Source organism: Gracilinanus agilis, chromosome 1, assembly GCF_016433145.1.
Source record: "Gracilinanus agilis isolate LMUSP501 chromosome 1, AgileGrace, whole genome shotgun sequence".
Lineage (NCBI taxonomy): Eukaryota > Metazoa > Chordata > Mammalia > Didelphimorphia > Didelphidae > Gracilinanus > Gracilinanus agilis.
In genome coordinates this window covers 142220969-142242986 of record NC_058130.1, presented here as the reverse complement: position 1 = coordinate 142242986, position 22018 = coordinate 142220969, and the positions used below count along the sequence as shown (strand labels likewise).

At 36.4% G+C, this 22018-nt stretch overlaps 1 protein-coding gene across 4 annotated transcripts in view; it reads right to left on the bottom strand.

Moving 5' to 3' along the window:
• Positions 1–22018, bottom strand: part of NPRL3 (NPR3 like, GATOR1 complex subunit) — a 67099-nt gene that overhangs the window by 30501 nt on the left and 14580 nt on the right. For 2 of the 4 annotated variants that reach the window (XM_044657683.1, XM_044657689.1), the window contains 5 exons: positions 21651–21780; positions 17669–17743; positions 14262–14419; positions 12738–12742; positions 12284–12356 (listed from right to left, as the gene is read on the bottom strand). In XM_044657683.1, the coding sequence (XP_044513618.1) occupies positions 12284–12356; positions 12738–12742; positions 14262–14419; positions 17669–17743; positions 21651–21780 (441 nt within the window). The remainder of the gene's footprint in view (positions 1–12283; positions 12357–12737; positions 12743–14261; positions 14420–17668; positions 17744–21650; positions 21781–22018) is intronic. The other 2 variants (XM_044657675.1, XM_044657698.1) reach the window with 2 other exon arrangements.

Sequence of the window (22018 nt, the reverse complement as noted above, 5' to 3'; positions counted from 1 at the left end):
CTTCTTCCTTGTTCTTAATCATTTCTATTGACTTCTATTACACCAATATGGGTTTTGGATATTTGTTATAATTGACTGACAACCAGTGCCCAGGACTGGCTCTATTCCTAACATATAACCACTGTAAGATGGCTTTTTTGTTTTCCAAAGAATTCTCCTATGTATTTCCAGGTTAGGATTTTAAGAACTTAAAAAAAAAGTGAACAATGTTCTTTTAGAAAGATTGCTAATAGATGAACTGATGCAGAGTGAAATAAGGAGAACTAGGAGAACGTTGTACACAGTAACAACAATATTAAGGATGATCAGCTGTGATAGACTTAGCTACTCTCAGCAACACAATGATCTAGGACAATTTTGAAGAACTTATGACAAAGAATGCTATCCAGCTTCAGAGAAAGAACTGTTGAGTCAGAATGGAGATCAAAGCATATGATTTTTCACTTTAGTTTATCTATGCTTTTGTTTGGGGGTTTTGGTTTTATGTGAGTATTCTCTTACCACAATGAATAATACAGAAATATGTTTTGCATGGTAATACATGTATAATCCAGGTCAAATTACTTACCATTTCTGAGAAGGGGGAGGGAGATGATATGGATCTTAGAACTTCAGAAAACTTATGCAGAATATTGTTATTACACGTAATTAGTAAAATAAAATACCTCTACAAAAAATATGTATTGCTAATGAAGAACTGATGAAGGATTACATGATCCATCTCCTAACAGATTGGTGGTGGATTCAAAATACAGAATGAGACTTTAGACAATGACAATGTGCGGATTTGTTTTGTTTGACTATGCATGTTTGTTACAAGGGCTTTGTTTTTCTTTTTTCTTTTAAATCAAAGTTGTGTGGAAGGGGAATAAATGCTAGCTGAAAAATAAGATAAAACAAAAAATACTTTTAAAGAACATTTCTAATGTTTTTGCCAGAGAATACTCAATAAGGATAACTAATTTGTTTGTAGAATATGTCTTACAGAGGGTCTTGGGAAAACTTTAACAATAAATTCTATATGGACGATTTCAGAGGAAACTTGGAAGACCTTTATGAACTGATACAGAGTGAAGTAAGCAAGAGAACAATTTGTACAATGACAAGAGAAAAACAATTTTGAAAGGCTTAAGAACTCTGATCAGAGCAAAAATAAACTATGTGTCCGTTCAAAAGAAAGAGGAAACATATGTGAGGAACTTAAAATTCAGAAAGAGATATGCATTTTAAGATATGGCTAACGGAGGATTCATTTTACTGGCCACTCTAGCTAGGTATTAGGGGGGGATGTTTTTCAGGTTGGTTTGTTTTTTAATTTGTGCAATGGGTGGGAAGGATAATAAGAGATTAATTTTAAAAGTACTTCTTACCTGAAAAATGAAAAAGCTCAGTAAGTTTTATGCTTTATGCATAATCATAAATTAAGCAACAGTAATTATGCCTGTATCTGTATTTATAGCTCCTCTCTAAATCCACTAGGGAAATGGAAAATTCCTCTATTAAGATTCTCTGCAACATCAACATCTCTAAAATATATACTAGGCTTATGACTAAATTATGTCAGCCCTGATAGTAGAAGGTAGTTATATTAGGAAACATTTCCTGTTCTGCACAGGTATTCAGGCCCAAATCTGGGAAAACAAAGACTCTGTCCTTTAGATCCTATTTCATTTCACTTGGAGGTCAAGTACAATTACTGCCTTGTCTATTTCCAAAACCTTAAATCTGAAGAAATGCTGTGCCAATAAATATGAAGTGGGTCCCCTGAATGTCAGCAGGAAACAAGACAGGTATGTTTTGGTAAAAGCACAGTTTCTTTTTTTGAATCATTAACTCAGATTCATTAAAGAAAGGATGCTTAGGATTCTAGTATTGCCAAAGACAATGATCTTTCCAGACAGAAGCACTCTGTGTGATCACTTGATTATAGATAAGAAAAGCCAGAGAATCAAGAACAATATATGGTATGGAAAAGCAGCATGATATAGGTGAAAGGACACCTGCTTTAAAAGTCTGAAACTCTATTAAAACTGAAAACTGTACTAAGATTTTTGGAACACCCAGTATTTAAATCCCACTTCTGTGGCTGTGTGACTATCCAGTCACTCAATTTTCTGTAGCCTCAACTGCCTCATCTACAAAAATTAATTAATACGAGCTACCTCACAGGAATAACGTAAAGATCAAATGAGATAACATATGCAGCATCTTTTTTTTTAAACCCTTTCCTTCTTTTTTTAGAATAAACACAAGTACTGGTTTCAAGGCAGAAGAGTGGTCAGGGCTAGGCAATTGGAGTTAAGTGATTTGCCCAGGAGTCACATAGCTAGAAAGTATTTGAGGCTAGATCTGAACCCAAGTCTTCTCAATTCCAAACTTGGTACTCTATACACCAAGCCACCTAGCTGCCCCTGCAGTATCCTTGTTAAATAAAAAAAGACTAATTAAATGTGAGTGGTTATATTATCTTTTACTCAAAACTCATATTTTCTACCTTCAATGCCAGCAGTCTCCCTAACTTCCTTCAACTAGGCCATATCAACAAGACTGGTAAGACCTTGTACTCAGTTTATGTATAAATGGAGATTTTGAACCTTGGACTTCATCCCCCATAAGTCCTTAGTTTTCCCAAAATCCCCTTTAATCTCTCCTGCACCTCCAGGTTTACGTGGTCACGTTATTATTTTATGGTGGGCTGTAATTCCTCCCTCTGCCGCTTTGGTGATTTGGAGCAGAGCAGGATAGGGAAAGGAGGTAACAGAATGCAGATCTTTTAAAATGACTCTCAGCATGGCACATGGCTTCATTTTTCTAATGGCTACCAATAAATCTTTTAAAACCATAATATTTTTAATTCTATCCCTTTATATCCATTTTATTTCTTACATTAAGTAACAGGTAAAAATAAGCCAATCTTTCTTCTCTTAGATAGGGGCTGCATAATTTGAAGGGGATTATAGGATAATAGATAATAGCTGGAAGGAATCTCTTCCAATTCAATTCTATATTCTATAGATGAAGAAACTGAAGCCCAATTCCAACCCAGATCCTATAAATTCAAATCAAGTACTTTTCCCACTGTGTTAAGTTGCTTCCCTGAAATACCAGCAAAAGGAGAAATAAAAGCATCTCCAAATCCTCTTTTTTGAAAGCTCCTTACAACATAACCATGAGGATTCTTTTTTCTAGATGTTTCTCTTTGGCCAATATTTATTTATCTCTTGCTTACAATTAAAGTGTAAATAAGAGTTTATATTTTCATAGCGTTTTATAGTTGACAAAGCACTTTCCTCACAACAACTCTACCACTTTAGGGATAAAAGTATTATTCACATTTTACAGATGAATAAAAAAAGACTCAAAAAGATTCAATGACTTTCCCATTAAAGGACTTTCATAAAAGTTCTGCCCAACGATTCATTATGGCATGGAGCTAATTCTGGGCTGTCAAAGGCCCACTGGGTCACACATCTAGAGAGAAAGGCTTCAAGTATTAACCTAGGGACTGATCTGCTGTCCAAGGACAAACCCTGCTAAAGTCAGACCAGAAGACCAACCATAGGATGATGAATTTTTCAGCCATGGAAACTCACAAAGACCATCTTCTAAGATATGTAGGCAAATCCACAATAATTAAATCATAGAACCTTGATGTAGTAACATGCTACAAAGTGGCAAAAGCTTCTCTGACTCTAAATCCAGGACACTTCCTACTATATCTACCATATTACCTCTCTGAAAAGCACAATAGCTTTTCACTCCAGTGTTCCTGATAACCAAAGCAAGCCATTTAGCTCATGGACATCATAAAGAGCTTAATTAAGTCAGTCCTCAATTTTTATGGAACCTCCTCTTTTTACTGAATCTCCTCCATCAGCATAATTAACCTGATACTTTTCCCCACAGAAGGAAAACAACCATCAGTGATCACACTGACCTAGGGTAAAAATGGAGTTATATGAAAGAAGGAACAGTTCTAATCTTAACACCTATATTCCCAAAGGACTGCATTAATAAAACCGAGTTCTTGCTATAGGGCCTGAGGGCCTAGGAGGAGAAACAGACTATTATGCTTTTTTCACAAAGTCCTTCAGTGGGTGAATGTGTAATAATAGGATTTAACAAGGTTCAAGAGTATGATGGGGAAATCCATGGGTTTCTCCCCTGGTTCCTATATTTAAATGCACTGATCTTGACTTCATTAAGGAATAAGTATTAATAAAACATGTCTGGAACTGAAAAAGTCATGCTTTAGGCTGTTTCTTAGCTTTCAGAAAGAACTCTTAACTTGTCTTTGGTTTAAGGTATTCCAGGATTGTGACTCTTGTTTTAAACTCTGAAAAATGGTTTTTGCTTCTTATGGAAACAAAGTAGAGAATAAGAAACCTGTTTAATAAGAACCATAAAAGTGGTCCAATTTAAACTGCTGTGATTCTGCTACTATGGTGATATTATAGAGCTGAAAAATTAAACAATGCTTTATTATCATCTTATCTTCCTGAAGAAACCCAAAAGAAAAATAAGCAAGCCAGTCAAGATTTTCCTATAATCATAGCCATCTCTCATTCTTCTCTTTCATTCTGTTAAAAAGTCAACGGAAGCTTCTTAAATGGAGGTGAAATCCTCTCTATTTAGAGATGTCTGATTTTAAACAAAATTTAAATACCCATCTGAAGTCTCCAGAATTAGGAGTCAAGGAAATTTCAAATTTTCGGTCTTACATTCTACAAACTATTTCAAAGAAGCCTTATCATTTCCTTTAAAGAGCCCAAAGCATACAGACATGCAAATACATGCAAAAAGGCAAACAAGTGATCTGGGAAGCAGCTTCATGTAATGGAAAGAACACAAAGGCCTTAAGATTTAGAAGAGAATGAAGTTTGACACCACTGACAAGCCCCTTAGTTTCTTTGTGGTTCAGTTTCCTCAGAGGGAAAATAATATCTATCATGAGTTTGGTGAGAGAAGACAATGAGATAATACATATAAAATGCTTCATAAACTTTGAAGTATTATATGTGTCAGCTATGATCACTTACAAATAGATAGTACACACATATGCAAAAACATGTAAAGTGTCTCAAAAACATCAAAGCTTAAAACTGCAGTCTAAATTTTAGGATGTTGTCCCTTTCTCTGTGACTCCATGTCTCTCTCTCTATATACATACTTTTTTTTTTTTAAGGGGAGGAGGTTTAGTGTTTTTTGGTTACCCTAGCTATAAAAATGTATCAATTCATTTTTAGAATCTCACTTCACTGTTGTAAAAATGAAGTCACAAAGAACAATGGCAGAATTGAGTAAGCCTGAGGCTTGGAAAAAGGCCAGAAGAACTGGGTTTGAGTCTCAGTTCCACATTAAGTAAGTCACTATCTCAAAGAATCTCAAGTTCTTTAATTGTAAAAATAAGCCTAATAATACTTGTCCTACCTATCTCCTGAGTTGTTGTGAGGTAAGAACTTTGTAAACTAGAATCCAATAGAAATGTGATCAAGAATCCTCTTTGGGGAAGGGAATTACTGAAGTTTTCTACTTAGTTTCTATTAAATATCTGATTTGTCTTTTTTCCATGTACTCTAGCTATTTCTTCCAAGAAATCTGCACTGTGCAAAAAGATTTTGAACTAGAAGATAACAGCATACAAATATTGCCCTGAAAAGGAATGTACCCTAGAAGCTGGAGGCTTTATACTCCATCCAAAACACTGCTGAAATACCAATAAGAGTGTTGCTCCAGACCATAAAAAGAATGAGGAGAATGTAATTTTCAGCTCTCCTCTGGCTACTGAGAAGGTCCTTGAAATCCTTCATAGCAACAGGGTAAACAGCAAAACCTGACACTGAAGAGGGTCACAATGAAGAGGAAAAAGGAGAGGAAAGAAGAAAGATTTTTCTTTTTTTAACTAACATTTTAAATGCCTATTGACTTTGTTGAACAGGTCTTTATAACCTAAATGGGTTTGATCCCCAGTGTTTTATTTTCCATTCACTTTGGTATTAATGGCATTATCTGAAAAAGGCTTTGTAGGAAATAAACTGTAACTGCATGCCAAAGGCAGGAAGGGCCCCCTTGGAGTAGATCCAGACCTTGAAATAACTATGTAAGCATATTGAAAGCCTTTGGCCCCTAATGTGGTGACTTGGGATGGTTTGCAGGAAAACTCGGATCTTCCACAGATGATTTTGCCTTTGCCTGTGAGGCCCAGGAGCACTGGTCATCACAACACTATGTTGTCTGATCTGTTTTATGTATATAAAGATAAACATACAAATACATTTACATTCTTTAATACAAAGCCAGAACTTGTTGAGAAATTTAAAATGCCAAACTCATGGTCTAAGGTTGGCTTAACACATGATTTTCTTTCAGTCTTCCCTCTCTCCCAACTGTCTATCCCCTTCCTTCTGATCTCCTTATCTCTACCTTCCCTTCTAAAAATATAATGTTGAGCAAAGTCAGGTTGCTCAGACTACATATGCATTTCCTGCTCCATGATATTTGGCTCTAATTTTACAAGGATTAAAGAACAGACCACAACCTAAAAAAAGATTCAAAATCATAAAGTTATAGAATTCTAGAATTTGTGGGGAGCACAGAGATCATCTGAGGTAAGATCAGTCTTTACCTCAAAGCATAATTCTCCCAAGACATGCCTGATAGAGGGTCAATCAGATTCCAACTTAAAGTCCACCAAAGAGATGGGGAATTCACAGCCTCCCAAACTAGCACATTCCATCCAGACAATCACAAGTATGAAGGCAGCATGCCAAAGCACAGGATAAGGTTACCCAAGGCTCTGCATATAATGATATTTGAAAGCTTCCACTAGCTAACTCAAGCAGAGAGTAGAACTCTTTATTTTAAATCTACCAAATCATAAAACTTATTAACTTAGAGGATTTTTAAGTGAATTATTTTTCCAAATACCTTGGGATCTACATCATTATTATTCCCAATTTAAACAAATACAAGGACACTGAAGCCTACGGTGATGAAGCAATTGTAACATAGAGGAAATGAATAAGGAACTACCATTCTTGTCCATCTAGAAATCCAATAATAACTTATATTATATAACACTTAAAGGCTAAAGAAATGCTTTTGGAAGCAGGTAGGTGGGCTAAGTATCATTATTCCTCTTTTGCTCATGAGGAAGCTGAAGCTCAGGGAGGTAAGATGATTTGCTTCCCCTCACCCAGATAAGTATAAGAGAACAAATTCAAATCCAGCTTTTCTGACTCTGAGACTAGTGTTCTTTCCACAAAGCCAACTCTGGCCTTCTGTGTTATGAGCAAATGAGGTTTTCTCAGCTGTATTAATGAACTAATGAAATACAGGTGCTTAAAGAATCAGTGCCCTAAGAATATTTACCACCAGAGTGGAGAGCAGGAACAAGAGGGAGAGCAAGTATTCCTCCCTAGTGTAGCAGCCTCTGCTTTTCTCTCCATGCCACCCCAAAGAGAATGCAAAGGAATCACAGAATGCAGAACAGGAAGGAATGTGGGTGTTCACTTACTCTAGTCACTTCCATTTTACAGTTAAAGAAAATAAAAGGCCCAATGAGCTGAGACACCCAGACAGTGAGCATCATACTGCTCTTTTTAATGCATTAAGCTCACCAGAGATCCCCAGCAGAAAAATGTTCATCCCCAAGGCAGCTTTTTTATTATTCCTCATGCTCCTTTATTAGCAGCTTGAGCTCAGTTTTTCCCTTACAACTCTCAGATCTGATTGGCATTGAGGTCCAGGGAAATGCTATTAAATGCCAGACTAATGCTTCAAAATAGTCATCAAATTGTTAGCATAATTCAGGATCTGTACAACAAAAACTTTTATGCTTTCAACTGCATTTACTGAACACTGAGAATATATCATAAATATATATGTGATAAAACATGCATATATACACATGCTCTGAATACATACTGCATGTCCTGGTCCATGATATTTATTTCTAATTTTATAAGGATTAAAGAATAGACCATAACCTAAAGAAGATTCAAAGTCATAATTAGAATTCTAGAATTTGTGGGGAGCATAGAGATCATCTGAGATAAGATCAGTCCTTATCGCAAATAATAATTCCCCCAAGGCATCCCAGATAGATGATATATAAGCAGTATATATAAAATAGCACATATATAATAATGTATTATAGATCACATTATACGTCACTGTATATTATTATATGTTACATGAAATACGTATTATAAAATATATATATAATAGATGATACTACACATTCAAGAGTAGGCAGGTGGAGACTCAACAGAGAAAAAAACATAGTTTTGAGAACACAGAGGGTCTTTACTCTAATTGGGGGAATTAAAAGAGGTATCAACTACATAGTGAATGAGCCATGGATTTGGACATGTTCAAAACTAGACTCTGTTCTGAATCTTCTGTGTAACATCTAGGCAATCACAAGACTGTCCCTGAGCCTCAGTTTCCTCCTCTGTACAATACAGGAGTAGGACTGATGGTCTGTAAGTTCCGTTCCAGCTCTCCAGCACTGATTCTAAGATTCATGGTTTAACAGTTGACTAGGAAGCCAGAGCTTGCCGGTTGGTGAATTTTCACCTGTGGTTTCAAGGAGACCACCGCTAGATGGGGCTGTGCTACCGTAAGTGCTCTGGGTCACTCCAGAAACTCTAAATTTGGTCATCCTCTGGGCCACACCCTCTACAATCCACAGTAAACAGCTGACCCACAGAGGAATCCTCAGGAGGCTCAATCCCTTTAATTTTCCACTGTCAACATCAATTAGCCATGAGAAACACTTCCTCAGAAAGAAACAGGAAGTTAGAGTGCTTTTTAATTAGAGCCCTCTTCTAGGTGGCACAGACTTAGGACTACAAGGGGCTCTATAGATTAATAGGTAAACTGAGGCCCAGAGAGGTTGACGAGTGGGTAGGTGACAAGTTGGAAGCCCAAGAGCACCTAATGCCCTCTGCCTGTATACTGAAAGCTAATGCCCCTTCCTTCCTCCTCACTGTTATAGCAGGATCTCACCAAATGAGTAAATGCCGCATGAGTATAAAAAGCACTAATTAAGCATCTGCTATGTGTCAGATACTCTTGAGAGTGTTGGAAATAAAAAGGCAAAAGGGACAGCTGGGTGGCTCAATGTATCAACAGAGTGCTGGGCCTGAAGTCAGGAAGACTTGAGTTCAAATACAGCTTCAGATGCTTCCTAGCTGTGTGCCTCTGGGCAAGTCACTTCATCAGTGCCCACCACTGTTTCCTCAAATGGGGATAACAATACCTACCTCCCAGGGTTTTCATGGGGATCAAATGAGACAATAATTGTAAAATGCTTAGCACAGTGCCTGGTACATAGTTGGCACTATATAAATATTGGCTATTATTATTCAAAATAAGGAAAGAATTTCCAAACAAGAAAAGCTTCACCATGTCATGTGGTGGCCTGGCAGCACCAGCAGTCCTACAATAAAGACAATTTCCATGAACTGAAATATTTCCCTTCCTTCGAGCTTCAGTCAGTGACAACTTCCTCCATGAGACTTTCCCTGATCTGTCCCCACCTCACAGCTGGAAGTTTTCTATTCCTCTTTTGATCTCTCATAACTTATTTTCCCTAGATCCTTCCTAGGCACTGGTCCTATTCTATTATAGTTTTTGTCTGGGTTTTTTGAGGGTAGGATCTTCAAAATCTTTCCCCAGTGACAAAGTCAGCCTTGAACATAGTTTATACTGAATATCGAGCTGAATGCAAATTATTCTAAAGGCTCAATTGAACTGACAGTTTTTCTGAAGTTCACTGCTCAGGAGCAATTCCTTGTATGAGGAGTCAAAAATCTATCAATTAAACACACTTGGGGGACCTGAAATTGAAGTTTAGAGGGAGTTTCATTTAGGTTAATTAGCCTAATCTCCCACATCAACAAATACATCAAGGAGAGAGAAACCTCCTTTGTTTCAGGCCTCCATGCCTGAGAGAGTGGAGACACAGCTTCTAAGCAAGGAGGTACAAACATGCAGAGGCCATGTGCTTGTAGCACTGGAGGGCAATCAGACACTCCAGAGTCTTCTCCTGACTCTACCATTACTGTTTGATTTGGGGCAACTTAAGTTTTCCTCCATCTGTAAACAAGAGATAAGAATATCTCTCTGTTCCTTTCCTCCCTGGAAAGACACAAGAGTGAATAAGGTATTTACAGAGTATCCCAAATTCCCCAGAAGGCATCTGAAAATACCAGCTGTCATCAGTCTTTCTCTGAAATCCTTTTGCATTTATTATATTTCCAAAGGATAATAGGATCAAGAGCTATAAGAAAAAGCAAAGGGTATATGGACAAAGTACTTCATGCATAAGATCAAGAGCCATTTCTTTGCAGGAAGTGATCAAAAGATATGAACAAATCATTTTCAGAAGTAGAAATACAAATATCATCAACTATATCAAAAGTTCCAGATCCCTAAATAAGAGAAATGCAAGTTATGTTCCTCTAAGGTTTCACCTCCTGAAACTCCTTGAGGACAGAGACTGTTTTTGATTTTATCTTTGTATCCCCAGTGTCCAAAACAAAGTAAGCACTTAATAGATCCTTTTTGGCTTATTATTAAGTTGGCAAAACTAATAAAAGATAGAAATAATCAGTGTTGGAGGAGTTGAGGGAAGTCAGACACACAAATCCTCTGCTAGTGAAGCTGAAAACTGGCCCGACCATTCTATAAAACTATTTAGAATCGTGCAAGAAATATATCAATAAAAATTTAGTTCATAACCTTTGGTTTAGCCAACATGCTACTGAGCATAAATCCTACAGAGCCAATGACATAAACAAAGGCCTCATGTATACCAAAATATCCACAGCAGCATTTTTTGTTGTAAAAAACTAGAAACAAAATAGAAGCCCATCAACTGGGGATTAGCTAAACAGATTGTAGTAAATGGGCGAAATACTAGGCAGCAAGACATAATGAAAATGAGGAATTCAGAGACAAATGGGAATACTTGTATGAACTAATGCACAGAGAAGAACCTGGGAAACAATATGCCCAACAATAAGCCAAAAACAACACTAAATGACCTCATCAATTTCAATGAACTCGGATTAATTACAATGATCAATCTTGTGGTGAAGAACAGAAAATAAAAGAAACTTTACTCCTCTCAGTAGAGGGGTAAGAGATTACAGACTGGAAATGCTGGATATTCTTGGCAATCCTAGTTGCTAGTCAGTTTTGCATTCCTGTTTTTTCTTTTTATAAGGCAATGTCCCTAAGGGGCAGGTAATGATGGTGGAAAGACACATATCAGGAAATAATTGAGGCATAAATACAAAAGGTAACAATAAAATTTTTCTTTAAATTAAGGCTTGGTGGCACAAAGAGGAGCTCAATACCTATGGGTACTTTTCTGGTCATGCATCTGTACCCAGACCCTAAAGCTAAAAGTCATCTTAGAGTTCATTTAGTCCAATTACCTAGTTCATCAGTTGCTGCTGTTGCCAGGAGACCATAAGGTCACTGCTAACAATGTTCCAAACTGTTGCTGTAGGTCCCCCCTCAGAAAGAAATTAATGACAGAAGCAAGGAAAACCAGAGCTGCTTGTACTCATCTCTTTGCAGGGTATGTATGCATCAGTGGCCTCAAGGCACCTCAACATAGGAAAGGATGCCCTGATCTCAATTTCTGGTCCTCATCTGTAAAATTTGTGAAGTTTACAAAACTCCTTCATACTTACTATCTAATATGATCATCAGAGTAACCCCTACTCCAACTTAGGGTAACTCTGATGATCATATTAGATAGTAAGTATGAAGGAGTTTTGTAAATTTCACAAATATTAGTAACAAAAGAATATAATAATCACTCTGCCAGCTTCACTAGGCCCTCTTAGACATTCTATTTATATTCAGATAGTCATACTTATTAAACATCTTTCTTCCAATACCTTCAAAACATCATACAGACATTTTCCCTACCAAGTAAAGTTTAGTTATCTCTTTAAAACAGAAGGGAAAACTCAGACATGGAAATAAATTATTCTAGAAGATTGTCTTGTGCATCCTGCTGTGCAGGAAAGGTCTTGTATACCAAGATTAGTTCATTTGAGGATAAGCTGATGAGAAATCAGTACAACATAATTTTTTCCTAATCTTCCTATGAAATTCAGGAGAAATTTCTGGGGCAGTTATATTAAAACAGAATCAAAGACTACCAGGGCTGAAAGTAACCCTAGCGGTAACTTAGTACAACTGCCTCATTTTACAGATGAGGAAACTTTTTTCAAGTTGGCTGAAGCATACTGCTTACCTGTCATAAGCCTCCTTGAGGTCCCTGGCCAACTTACACTTCGGAAGAATATGATGAAACGGAGACTGTGGGCCTTCAATCAAAACAAATAAATGAGTAAAGTTTTCAAAGTAAAACAACTTTTATAAAGCAATATAGAAATACTTTTAAAAGGGAATCTTGATATTTGTATCCTTAATTCTCAATGATTTTGGATCATAGGGTTATAGATTTTAGAACTGGAAGAGACATAAGTATTTATCCTTTATTCCAATGACAACATTTAAGGATGAGGACTGAAATGGAGGTTCAGAGAGATGAAGTGACTCACTCTTGAGTCACAAAAGTAGGAATTAGCAAAGCCTAGATTAAATCCAACTTTCTCTGACTCCAAATTCAAGATACTTCCATTGTCCCATAATTAAAGAATTTTTAAAAATAATTTCTTCTAATAATAAGATAAGAAAAAAGAAACCCTCTCTACTGACCTATGTGATCACTTTGAAGCCTGAGTTAGGCAGAGACTAAAGCTCATCTGACCAGCATTTGTAAGTATTCTGTGTGGAAGATATGCATTTTACACCACGTAGCTGATAAATGCCCCCCAAATGAGGCATGTCACCAGAAGGGATACAACATAAAAGAAAACAGGGGGAATATACTAGTCACTCAGACTCCCAGGTGCAGTGGGAGCAGGGAATGAAACTAGCTCCCTTCCAGCCACCTTCCTGGATACCTTTTCTGGATAAAGTACCAGAGATCTTCAGAAAAGAAAGTACACAGGGGGCAGCTAGATGGCTCAGTAGACTGAGAGCCAGGCCTACAGATGGGAGGTTCTGGGTTCAGATCTGATCTCAGACACTTCCCAGATGTGTGACCCTGGGCAAGTCTCTTAATCCCCATTGCCTAACGGTTACCCTTACTGCTCTTCTGCCTTAGAACCAATACACAGTATTAATTCCAAGACAGAAGATATGGGTTTAAAAAAAAGAATTTTGATCTAATATAAAGTTTGACTCCATTAGCATGATGAGTCTGAATTCTATTCTATGTTTTCTTCTTAAGCAACTATAGTAAAAAGTCTGGTTTAAGGGATTTAATAGCAATGAAATAATTCCAGATGTTGCCCTCCCTTCCTTCCACCAAAGTTCTTTAGTCACTCTCCTCCAACAGAAGAGAAATATCAAGTATGACATCTTGACAGCCTGAGAGATTCATACCTTTACTTCGAGATGGACCCTATATGACTGAGTGATTTTATTAAAAAGAAAGCATACACAACTAAGAGACCATATTGGGTAACAGAAAGAACACTGCTCTGAGAATCAAAGGCCTGACTTTGAGGATTGCCTCTACCACTGCTGGGTCACATAGGACTTTTAGGGCAAGTCTTTAAGTCTCTAAGCTTTAGTTTTCCCAGTTTTAAAATGAGGTGATAATAATTACATTACTTCTTCTACAGGGGAGTTAAAAGAACTGACTGATGTAAGTATATGCAATCCATTATCTAAAATCTGAGTTATTTATTATAAGTGTAGCAAATTTTACTCATGGCCCTAAGCCAATATTTGAATAGATTATCTCCAAAGGGAAAAAAAAATACATCAAGTTTAAAAGTTTCCTGTTATCCAGTCCTCAGGAATCTTGGAGTCTTGACCTACTATTACCAGCAATATTAATTTAACATAGATTCCTAGAATATCAGTGTTGGAAAGGACTAAAGCAATCAAGGTAAAGAAATTAAGATCCAAAATAATTTTGTGACTTGTCCAAGGTCATGCAGTTATAAAGTAGCAAAGGTCTGACTTAAATCCAGGCCTAAACTCTAAGCCTAGTGATTTTCTCCACTGCACCACACTGCCTCAGATTTTAGGGAATATTTAATCTAGCCACTAAAAACCAATCCATCATATAAAGCTGACCTGCTCCTCTTTCTACCTACTACTTAAAATTTTTCCATGAGGGCTGATAGGACTGAGAAGGGCAGTGAGCCCAAGACTCACTGTCAGACATAGCAGATACTTCATCCTGAATGGCTAAGATCAGCTTGGCCTCCCTAGTCAGGTACTGGCAGCGCCTCTCTTCATGCTGAAGCACAATGGCAATTCGACGGGACAGATTATGCAGGCAGTTTATCACAGAAGGGTCTGCATTGGCCTGTAAGGTAAAACAGTCATTGATTAGGAATTTTATATACACAATGCATCTATAAATTAATATATGTATATATATAATGTATATATGTATAAATAATATGTATAAATGTGCGTGTATTATACATGTATACGAACACAACTATATCCTAGCAGCTAGGACCTAGCTGGAGTATGGTATTCAGGTCTAAACACTACGTTTTAGGAGAAACATTGACAAACTGAAGCATATGCAGAGGAGGGCAACCAGGCTGCTGCTGGGACTTAAAATCGTACAAAATGACACAAGGATCAATTGAAGGAATTGGGGGGGAATGCAATGTTATCCTAAAGCAGACATAAAGGGGACATGACTGAGGTCTTCCAATATTTCAAGAGTTCTCATGTGCGAAAGGGATTATTTATTTTGTTTGGACTTAGAGGGAGGAATTAGATCTGACGAGAGGGCTCAATATAAGGAGGAAGTTTTTAATTACTAGAGTTGCATCAAAATGGAATGGGTTTCCTTGGGAGGTCCTGGATTGTCTATTAGGAGAGATCTTCAAATGGAGACTGGCAAATCACTTATGAGGGATGTTGTAAAGAGTATTCCTGCTTCAGTTTGGGGTTGGATAAGATGGCCTCTAAGGTCCCTTTCAACCCTAAGCTTCTCTGTAGAGCTGCCTATGTGGGAAATTCTCTACACAACAGAAAATTACAAAATTACATTGCAACCTTTTTATAATGCTGGCACAAAGAAATAACATCCCTGAAAAAAGGCCTGATTGCCCTGTATGCTATGCTTTGATTTTTATTTTATATAGTTATGTTTGGAGGATATAATTTTGACCCATGATATATGTTAATTCAGATAATAATAGGATATATTATAAAAGGGATATATTGTATAATTGAATAGAAATTTTTCCTAAATGTTCATTTTCAATATTCTGCTTTTTCATTAAACTATATAGTAGAGGTGACCTTACCCTGCTTCAACCGAGTCTTAACAAGATATATTATGCCAACATGGTTTAGGAATACACCACATTTCCCACTGCAATGTGAGAAGCAGTTATGATAAAGTGGAAAGGGCACTGGGTTTTGGACTCTGAAGAGCCAGGTCCAAATCCTGACTCTGCTACTTACTAGTTGTGCAACCTAGAGCAAGACCCTTCACTTCTGAGCCTCAGTGTCCTCATCTGTAAAATGGAGGAAATGATGCTTGTACTATACCACAGGGTATTGTGAACATAAAATGAGATCATGTATATAAAGTGCTCGGTAAACCATAAAGCTCTCTCTATAGATCTACTACTACTATTATTATTAATTCTTATTTGTAATCCTTTTATTTTGCCTTTAAATGGTTAAGTTACAGGTATCTCTCAGTACTAAAAAATATTAGTAAAATCTATTTGTTTTCATTTGTGAAAACCTGAAAACTATCAGTCATGTACAGACCAGGGTGGGTCATGTGCCCCAGATCAGAATGGGTGGAGACAGCAGCTGTTAAATGTTTGTGGAGATGCTTAAAGGACCATCAAGCTCTAGAGTTAGTAGATAAACAAGAAAACCATGACTTAGGCTTTCTGAAGGCCAAGAATACTTGCTGAGTCATGGGGGGGAGCCCTCCCAGAATGAAGGGGGTGCAGAAGAGGGAGGATGGATCCTACTGATTGTAACATCTGGGGCCTTCTTTGCTCCCCAACAGGTGCTATTCCTGTTTATCTGTCACAAGTGGCCATGTGCAATCCCCAAGCACAGCAAATCCTTCTAAGTCAGGACTAAATATTAATACAATGAACCTAGCCATTCTCTTCCTTCACTGAAAGTTAGTCCCTTTTATATAACATTAGGGATGTCAGTGTTCCCAAAGAGCATCAACCCACCTATGAAAACAAGGAATTATCAGGCTTGTAAGATTTCAAAATCTCAAAACATTACAAGTCAGTCACCAGAAAAATTGTCAAGAATTATAACTAGCCACAGCAATTCATCCCCAAAGTACAGCATTAGAGTACCACATGACCACCTACATCCTTCAGTATAAAATAGATATTATTTAGGAGTAATTTGCTAGGCAGTTGGGGTAACACTGTCAAAAGTAACCCCGCTTTTCACATCTTTCTTCCTCATGTCATATGAATTAGCCTAAACAGTAACTATTCTTTGGTTTATGAACTTAGAAGACAAGAATTTGAAAGCTAACTCCAGCAACCTCAACATAAAATGAGCATTGGGAAGATTCTAGAAGAAACACCATAGCCAAAAGATCTGCACAGGAGAAATCGTACCTCTCATTTTCCTCTTTGAATAAGATACAAATAAAAACAATTCAGTTCTATAGCACTTTAAAGTATTACTAAGTGTTTTCCTCACAAAAATCTTATGAAGAGAGTAGTCGAACATAATCAACCACATTTGACAAATGAGGAAGATGAGGAATCAACCAAGAGCACCTGTAAGTAGGCGGACAGGAAGAGAACCAGGAGGGCACAATGAATGTGAGAGTATCAAGAAGGAGGGAATGTAAAGAAGTCATGAAGGGTGACATCTGAGGAAAAAAAACTAATGGTGAACTTGAAAAGAATAGTCTCAATAGAATGAGGATGGACAGAAGCCAGAAAGTGAAAAAGTAGAGACAATGATACTATGCTTTAATAAAAAGAGCACTGGACCTGGAGACAAGAGACCTGAGTTTGAATGTGGGTTCTATGTGACATGTGTTGGCTAGCTGCATAATTTTGGATAAATCACTTATCTTGTTAACTCAATCCTTATCTGGAGATAACAGCATTTACATCACCAGTCTCATAGGTTTGATGTAAGGAAAGTGCTCTCTACATACTTTAAACTACTACAGAGATGAGCTATCATTATTAGAAGCTTAATGGTAAGGATTGAATGCTTATCTCCTAGGTGTGGTAAGAGGCATCAAATTAAACACAAGGGCACATTTCCTATTCGTTTATGATCTATGGTATAGACTGATTTTTAAAGTAAAACACTGAGTCTCACATGAATGGGAGCTTCTTTTGATTATTACTAATTACAGAATCTTAGAACTAGAAAGGGCCCTTATAGAGATCATTGGTCCAGTCCCATCTTTAGGCAAATGAACATCTAAAACACCCTGAAGATAAGGCTGTTCAGTCCATTATTGAATTTTAATCTCTCATTCAGTTTGGCCTTAATGAAAAAGAAATCACAAATTCCCTCACACACAATAGTTTTGATATGATTATTTAAAAAATCACAAGGAATGTCTTACCCTTAATGCAAATACCACATTAAAGAGAATCATTGTAGGCATCTCTCTTTTTGGAGATGGATCTGTTTTGGATACCTGTGAAATGAACAGAAGTCTATTTAGTAAATGAAATTACTTTCAGGGAACAATGGAGAAAAGATAAAGCTGGAGATAATCTGATGATAAATGTACCACCTTAGAAAAAAGAAAAATGTCAAGACTACAGTAGAATAAGAAAGCTAGTGAGAGATCATTAGAAGTAGCCTTGCTGACTGTGACCATCCACTACCACTTATATTTGTTTGGTGAATCTCTAACAGGTTTGAGGTGGTACAGGAGAACCGAGTTTGGTCACAACCACCACTCTAACATAATGACAGAACTTTCTTGATTTTGGAGGTTGTACTGGAGAGATAATGAGTGCAACAAAATCAGATCAGTAAATGTGAGTGTTTTGCATTTCTATTGGTATTTTCAATATATTGAGAATTACACTATAAATGTACTACTCCTATTAACAAAAACAAGCCCTCCTGTTAGCTTAGTGCTCTATCATACCTTAGATTTGTATAACACTTTACTGTTTCTATAACATTTTTTTTTGTGCATTCTCTCATCCTTCTGAAGGATATTATCTCCATTATATAGATAGGATCAGAGAGGTTAAGGACTTTGCCCAAGATACTACAATTAATGCAATAGAACAAGGACCAGAAATTAATAGGCAAAAATGATAAAAGACAGAATTAGTCACACCAATAAACTGCTGGTGGAGTTGCAAACTGGTCCAACTATTCTCAAAAACTATTTGGAATTCTATAAGTCACTAAACTTAGTTCATATGCTTTGATTGAGCCATACAAAGCATAAATCCCAAAGATGAAAATAAGAAAATTCCCCAAAATAACAAAATATTAGTAGAAGTACTCTGTGGTAGAGCAAAAGTGGAAACAATGTGGAAGTCTACTGATTGAGAAATGGGTGAACACACTGTAATATATAAAGGTAATCGAATAGAAAAAAGTCAAAGAACCTAAGAAGATTATCTGAAATGAACTGGAAGGAGGGACTAATAAAACAATAAATACAGTGAGTACAATAATGTAAACAAAAATAACATTAAAATGCTGTGAAACCCAGATGAACTGCAAAGCCAATCTTGGATCCAAAGAAAGAGAAGAAAACACCTGATCATTCTCTGGAAAGAAATGGTTTACAAGCATAGAATGATCTATACACTATCTGAGGAACTTTGCTAATTTTTAGATTTTATATAATTTTTTCTTTTAACGAAGGGTGAGTTGATTGGATGGAGGAGACTGGGAAATGATTCTAATGTTTTAAAACAACATATAAATAAAATTTATTAGTTGAGGGAAAATTTTTGAAACTGTGCCAACACAAAATAAACACATGAATAAAATCTGAGTTCACTAGATCTTAAAAAAAATTTTAAACTATATCATGACAAAATATGTAAATAAAATCTGAATTCACTGTATCTTTTTTAAACATATAAATGAATTTTCTGGATCAATTTTGCTTATTTCAGTTATTCCTAACATATAACTGAATGCTCACTATATATCATTCATAGTTTACAGATATAGAAAAAAGAAAGAAGGATGAAAGAGTAAGCCAAGATAATCCTTCAGGAAGGCAGGGATGGTAGAGTAGAAAAATTAATGGTATAATAATAAGAACTGGATTCAAATCATCTTCATGATACTTTAAACATAGCTGATATTTGATAAATGTTTCCTGAATTGAACAGGTCCTTTACTGTTACCTTTTCTACTGCTCATTCCCAATTTGTACCTCCACTCCAACCCTTTATCTTTGCAGTTCCTCAGTATTAACCACCACTTGTACCTATACAGAACAATCACTGTGATGAACCAGAGGGGCCACTTGGCATCTGACAGACAGATTTATTCTAGGAATGGCCAACTTAAGAGATATAAAATGGTCATTTTTATGAGCAAATGTTACCACAAGATGGAAGAAGAGCTCTAGCAGGGCCTTAGAAGGCTTTTATCACACATTGCCAGACATAAGCAATGAAGCTTTTTGCCACAAAAAAACAACTATAAACAAAAAACACCTTTCAGTTTTTTTAAGTCATCATATAGCTCATTCCCTTAGCAGAATTTCAGAAAAAAAAATTTTTTTTTGACTAGATGGAGAAATGTGAAACTTGGCAATCATTCATTTACTTCTGCACAATTTCTAATATGAGGTGGCCAATCAGAAGCATAGAATGTAAGAACTAGAAGGACTCTTAAAAATCACAGTCCAAGGAGTTTTAACCATTTTTGTGTCCTGGACCCCTGGCTGGCAGTCTAGTGAGACCTATGGGCCCAGCTTCAGAAAAATGGTTTTAAATGCATGAAATAAAATACATAGGATTATCAGAGGAACCAATTATATTAAGAGCCCAAAATTAAAATAACAAACAAACAAAAAAACAGGTTCAAGGACCTCAGAACTCCTGATCTAGTCTAGCTCCTTCATTACATAAATAGGGAAAAACTAGGGCCCAGAGGGAGATTGTGACTTGGCCAAAGACACAATTATTAGTGGCAATAGGGGACTAAGACTCTGAGTCCAATAAATGCCCAGTCTCTTAACTTTACCCAATTCACATACTTCTTAAATAAAAGCAGAGCAGGAGAAAAATGGGATTAAAATAATCAGACTGAAGATGATCCCCAGAGGTAGAAATTGTGTTTATTAAATGACTTCTGCTAGGTTAAACTTTTTAACTTCTCCAGGGCCTTACACAGTACTTTATAAACAGTGATTAATAAATATCTGTTAAAATGAATTAATAATGAACTGTTTGATTTTTACAACTATATTGATTTTCAGTGCTAAAAACAAATATGATTTATTTTTAGTTCCTTGCACATCGGATTCTGACTTTTAATTTGCAGGTTGGGTTACAACAATATTTTTGTAATATATCACATTTAAATTCTTTTCACTGCTCATAGAAGTATTCTCTCTTAATAATAAGAGAAATCTAAATGAAAACAAATGATGTTCCACTTCACAATCAACAAACTGGCAAATATGACAAAATATGAAAATAGCAAATGCCAGAGGGGCTGTGGAAAGATAGATACATGAATACTTTGTCAATGAAGCTATGAATTGGCATAACCTTTCCAGAAAACAATTTGGAATGCTAGTAAAGTGATTAAAATACTATTCTTTGACTTGGGGCATTCACTGCTTGGATTCACTCCAAGAAGGTCAATGATAAAAAGAAAGGTCCCAAACACACCAAAATATTTAAAACAGCACTTTTTGTTGGTAGTAAAGAATCAGAAACAAAGTTAAGTGCCCATTACGTGGGGTGATCAAATTATGATTTATGGATATTATGGAATATTACTGTGATGTGAGAAATATGAAGAAGGATGCACAGAAGCATCCAAAGACATAAAAACTGATAAAGTGAGCAGAACTTAGGTAACAAAGACTATAACAGTGTAAATGGAAAGAACAAAAAAATCAAAACTGAATTTTGCGAAATTATGATCAAATTTAGCCTCAGAAATATGAGAATGCACCTTCTTCCATGGTATGGAACACTGTGAACTTGGCTGCTGTCTTTGTTAAGTTTACTGAATTTTTTTCCCCCTCCTTTCAATTTCTCCTTATAAGGGAAGGCTCTCAGAGAAAGGGAGAAGGGAGAGATATTAGGAAATAAAGCTGATGTAGAAACAAACTATGCCAATGAAACTAGTTTGTTTGTTTGTTTTAAAGCATTTTTTTCTCAAGTAAACTGGACCTGAGAGGTCAGGAGACCTAGACTCGAGTTCTGTTTTTTTGTATGTTCTTTGTTATGGCACTTACCCTTTGTGTGCTTGAGATTCCTCATCTGTAAAGTAAGGGATTACATTACCATTCACTGAGATATTTCTAAATAACCAGAAGAAGAGTGATCTAGCTACATAAAACCCCCTCTCAAGATTCTGTGTGCTGCTGACCATACCTGTCCCAGGGCATGCTGCAGAAGTGTGGGGTGACCCACAAATCGCACATTATCAATCTTCAGCTCAAATTTCTGACCACACATGTCAGACTTAGTTGCCAAGATCGTTGCCAGAATAACATCTGAAAATCTTTAAAAAAAAAAAAAGTAAAATGGAAAACAATTACAATAGAAATTAATAGCACCATAACCCCAAAACTTCCAAAGGGAAGAAGCAGATAATATTAACCTGGAGCTTCATTTAGGTTTAATTTTGTTAGAGTTCCAATTAAGTTGCCCAATTGTGAACCTTATTGATTTCCAACAATTCACCTTTTACAAAATATTTCCCTAGATTACATATTTCAGATCACCACAATTAGATGAAA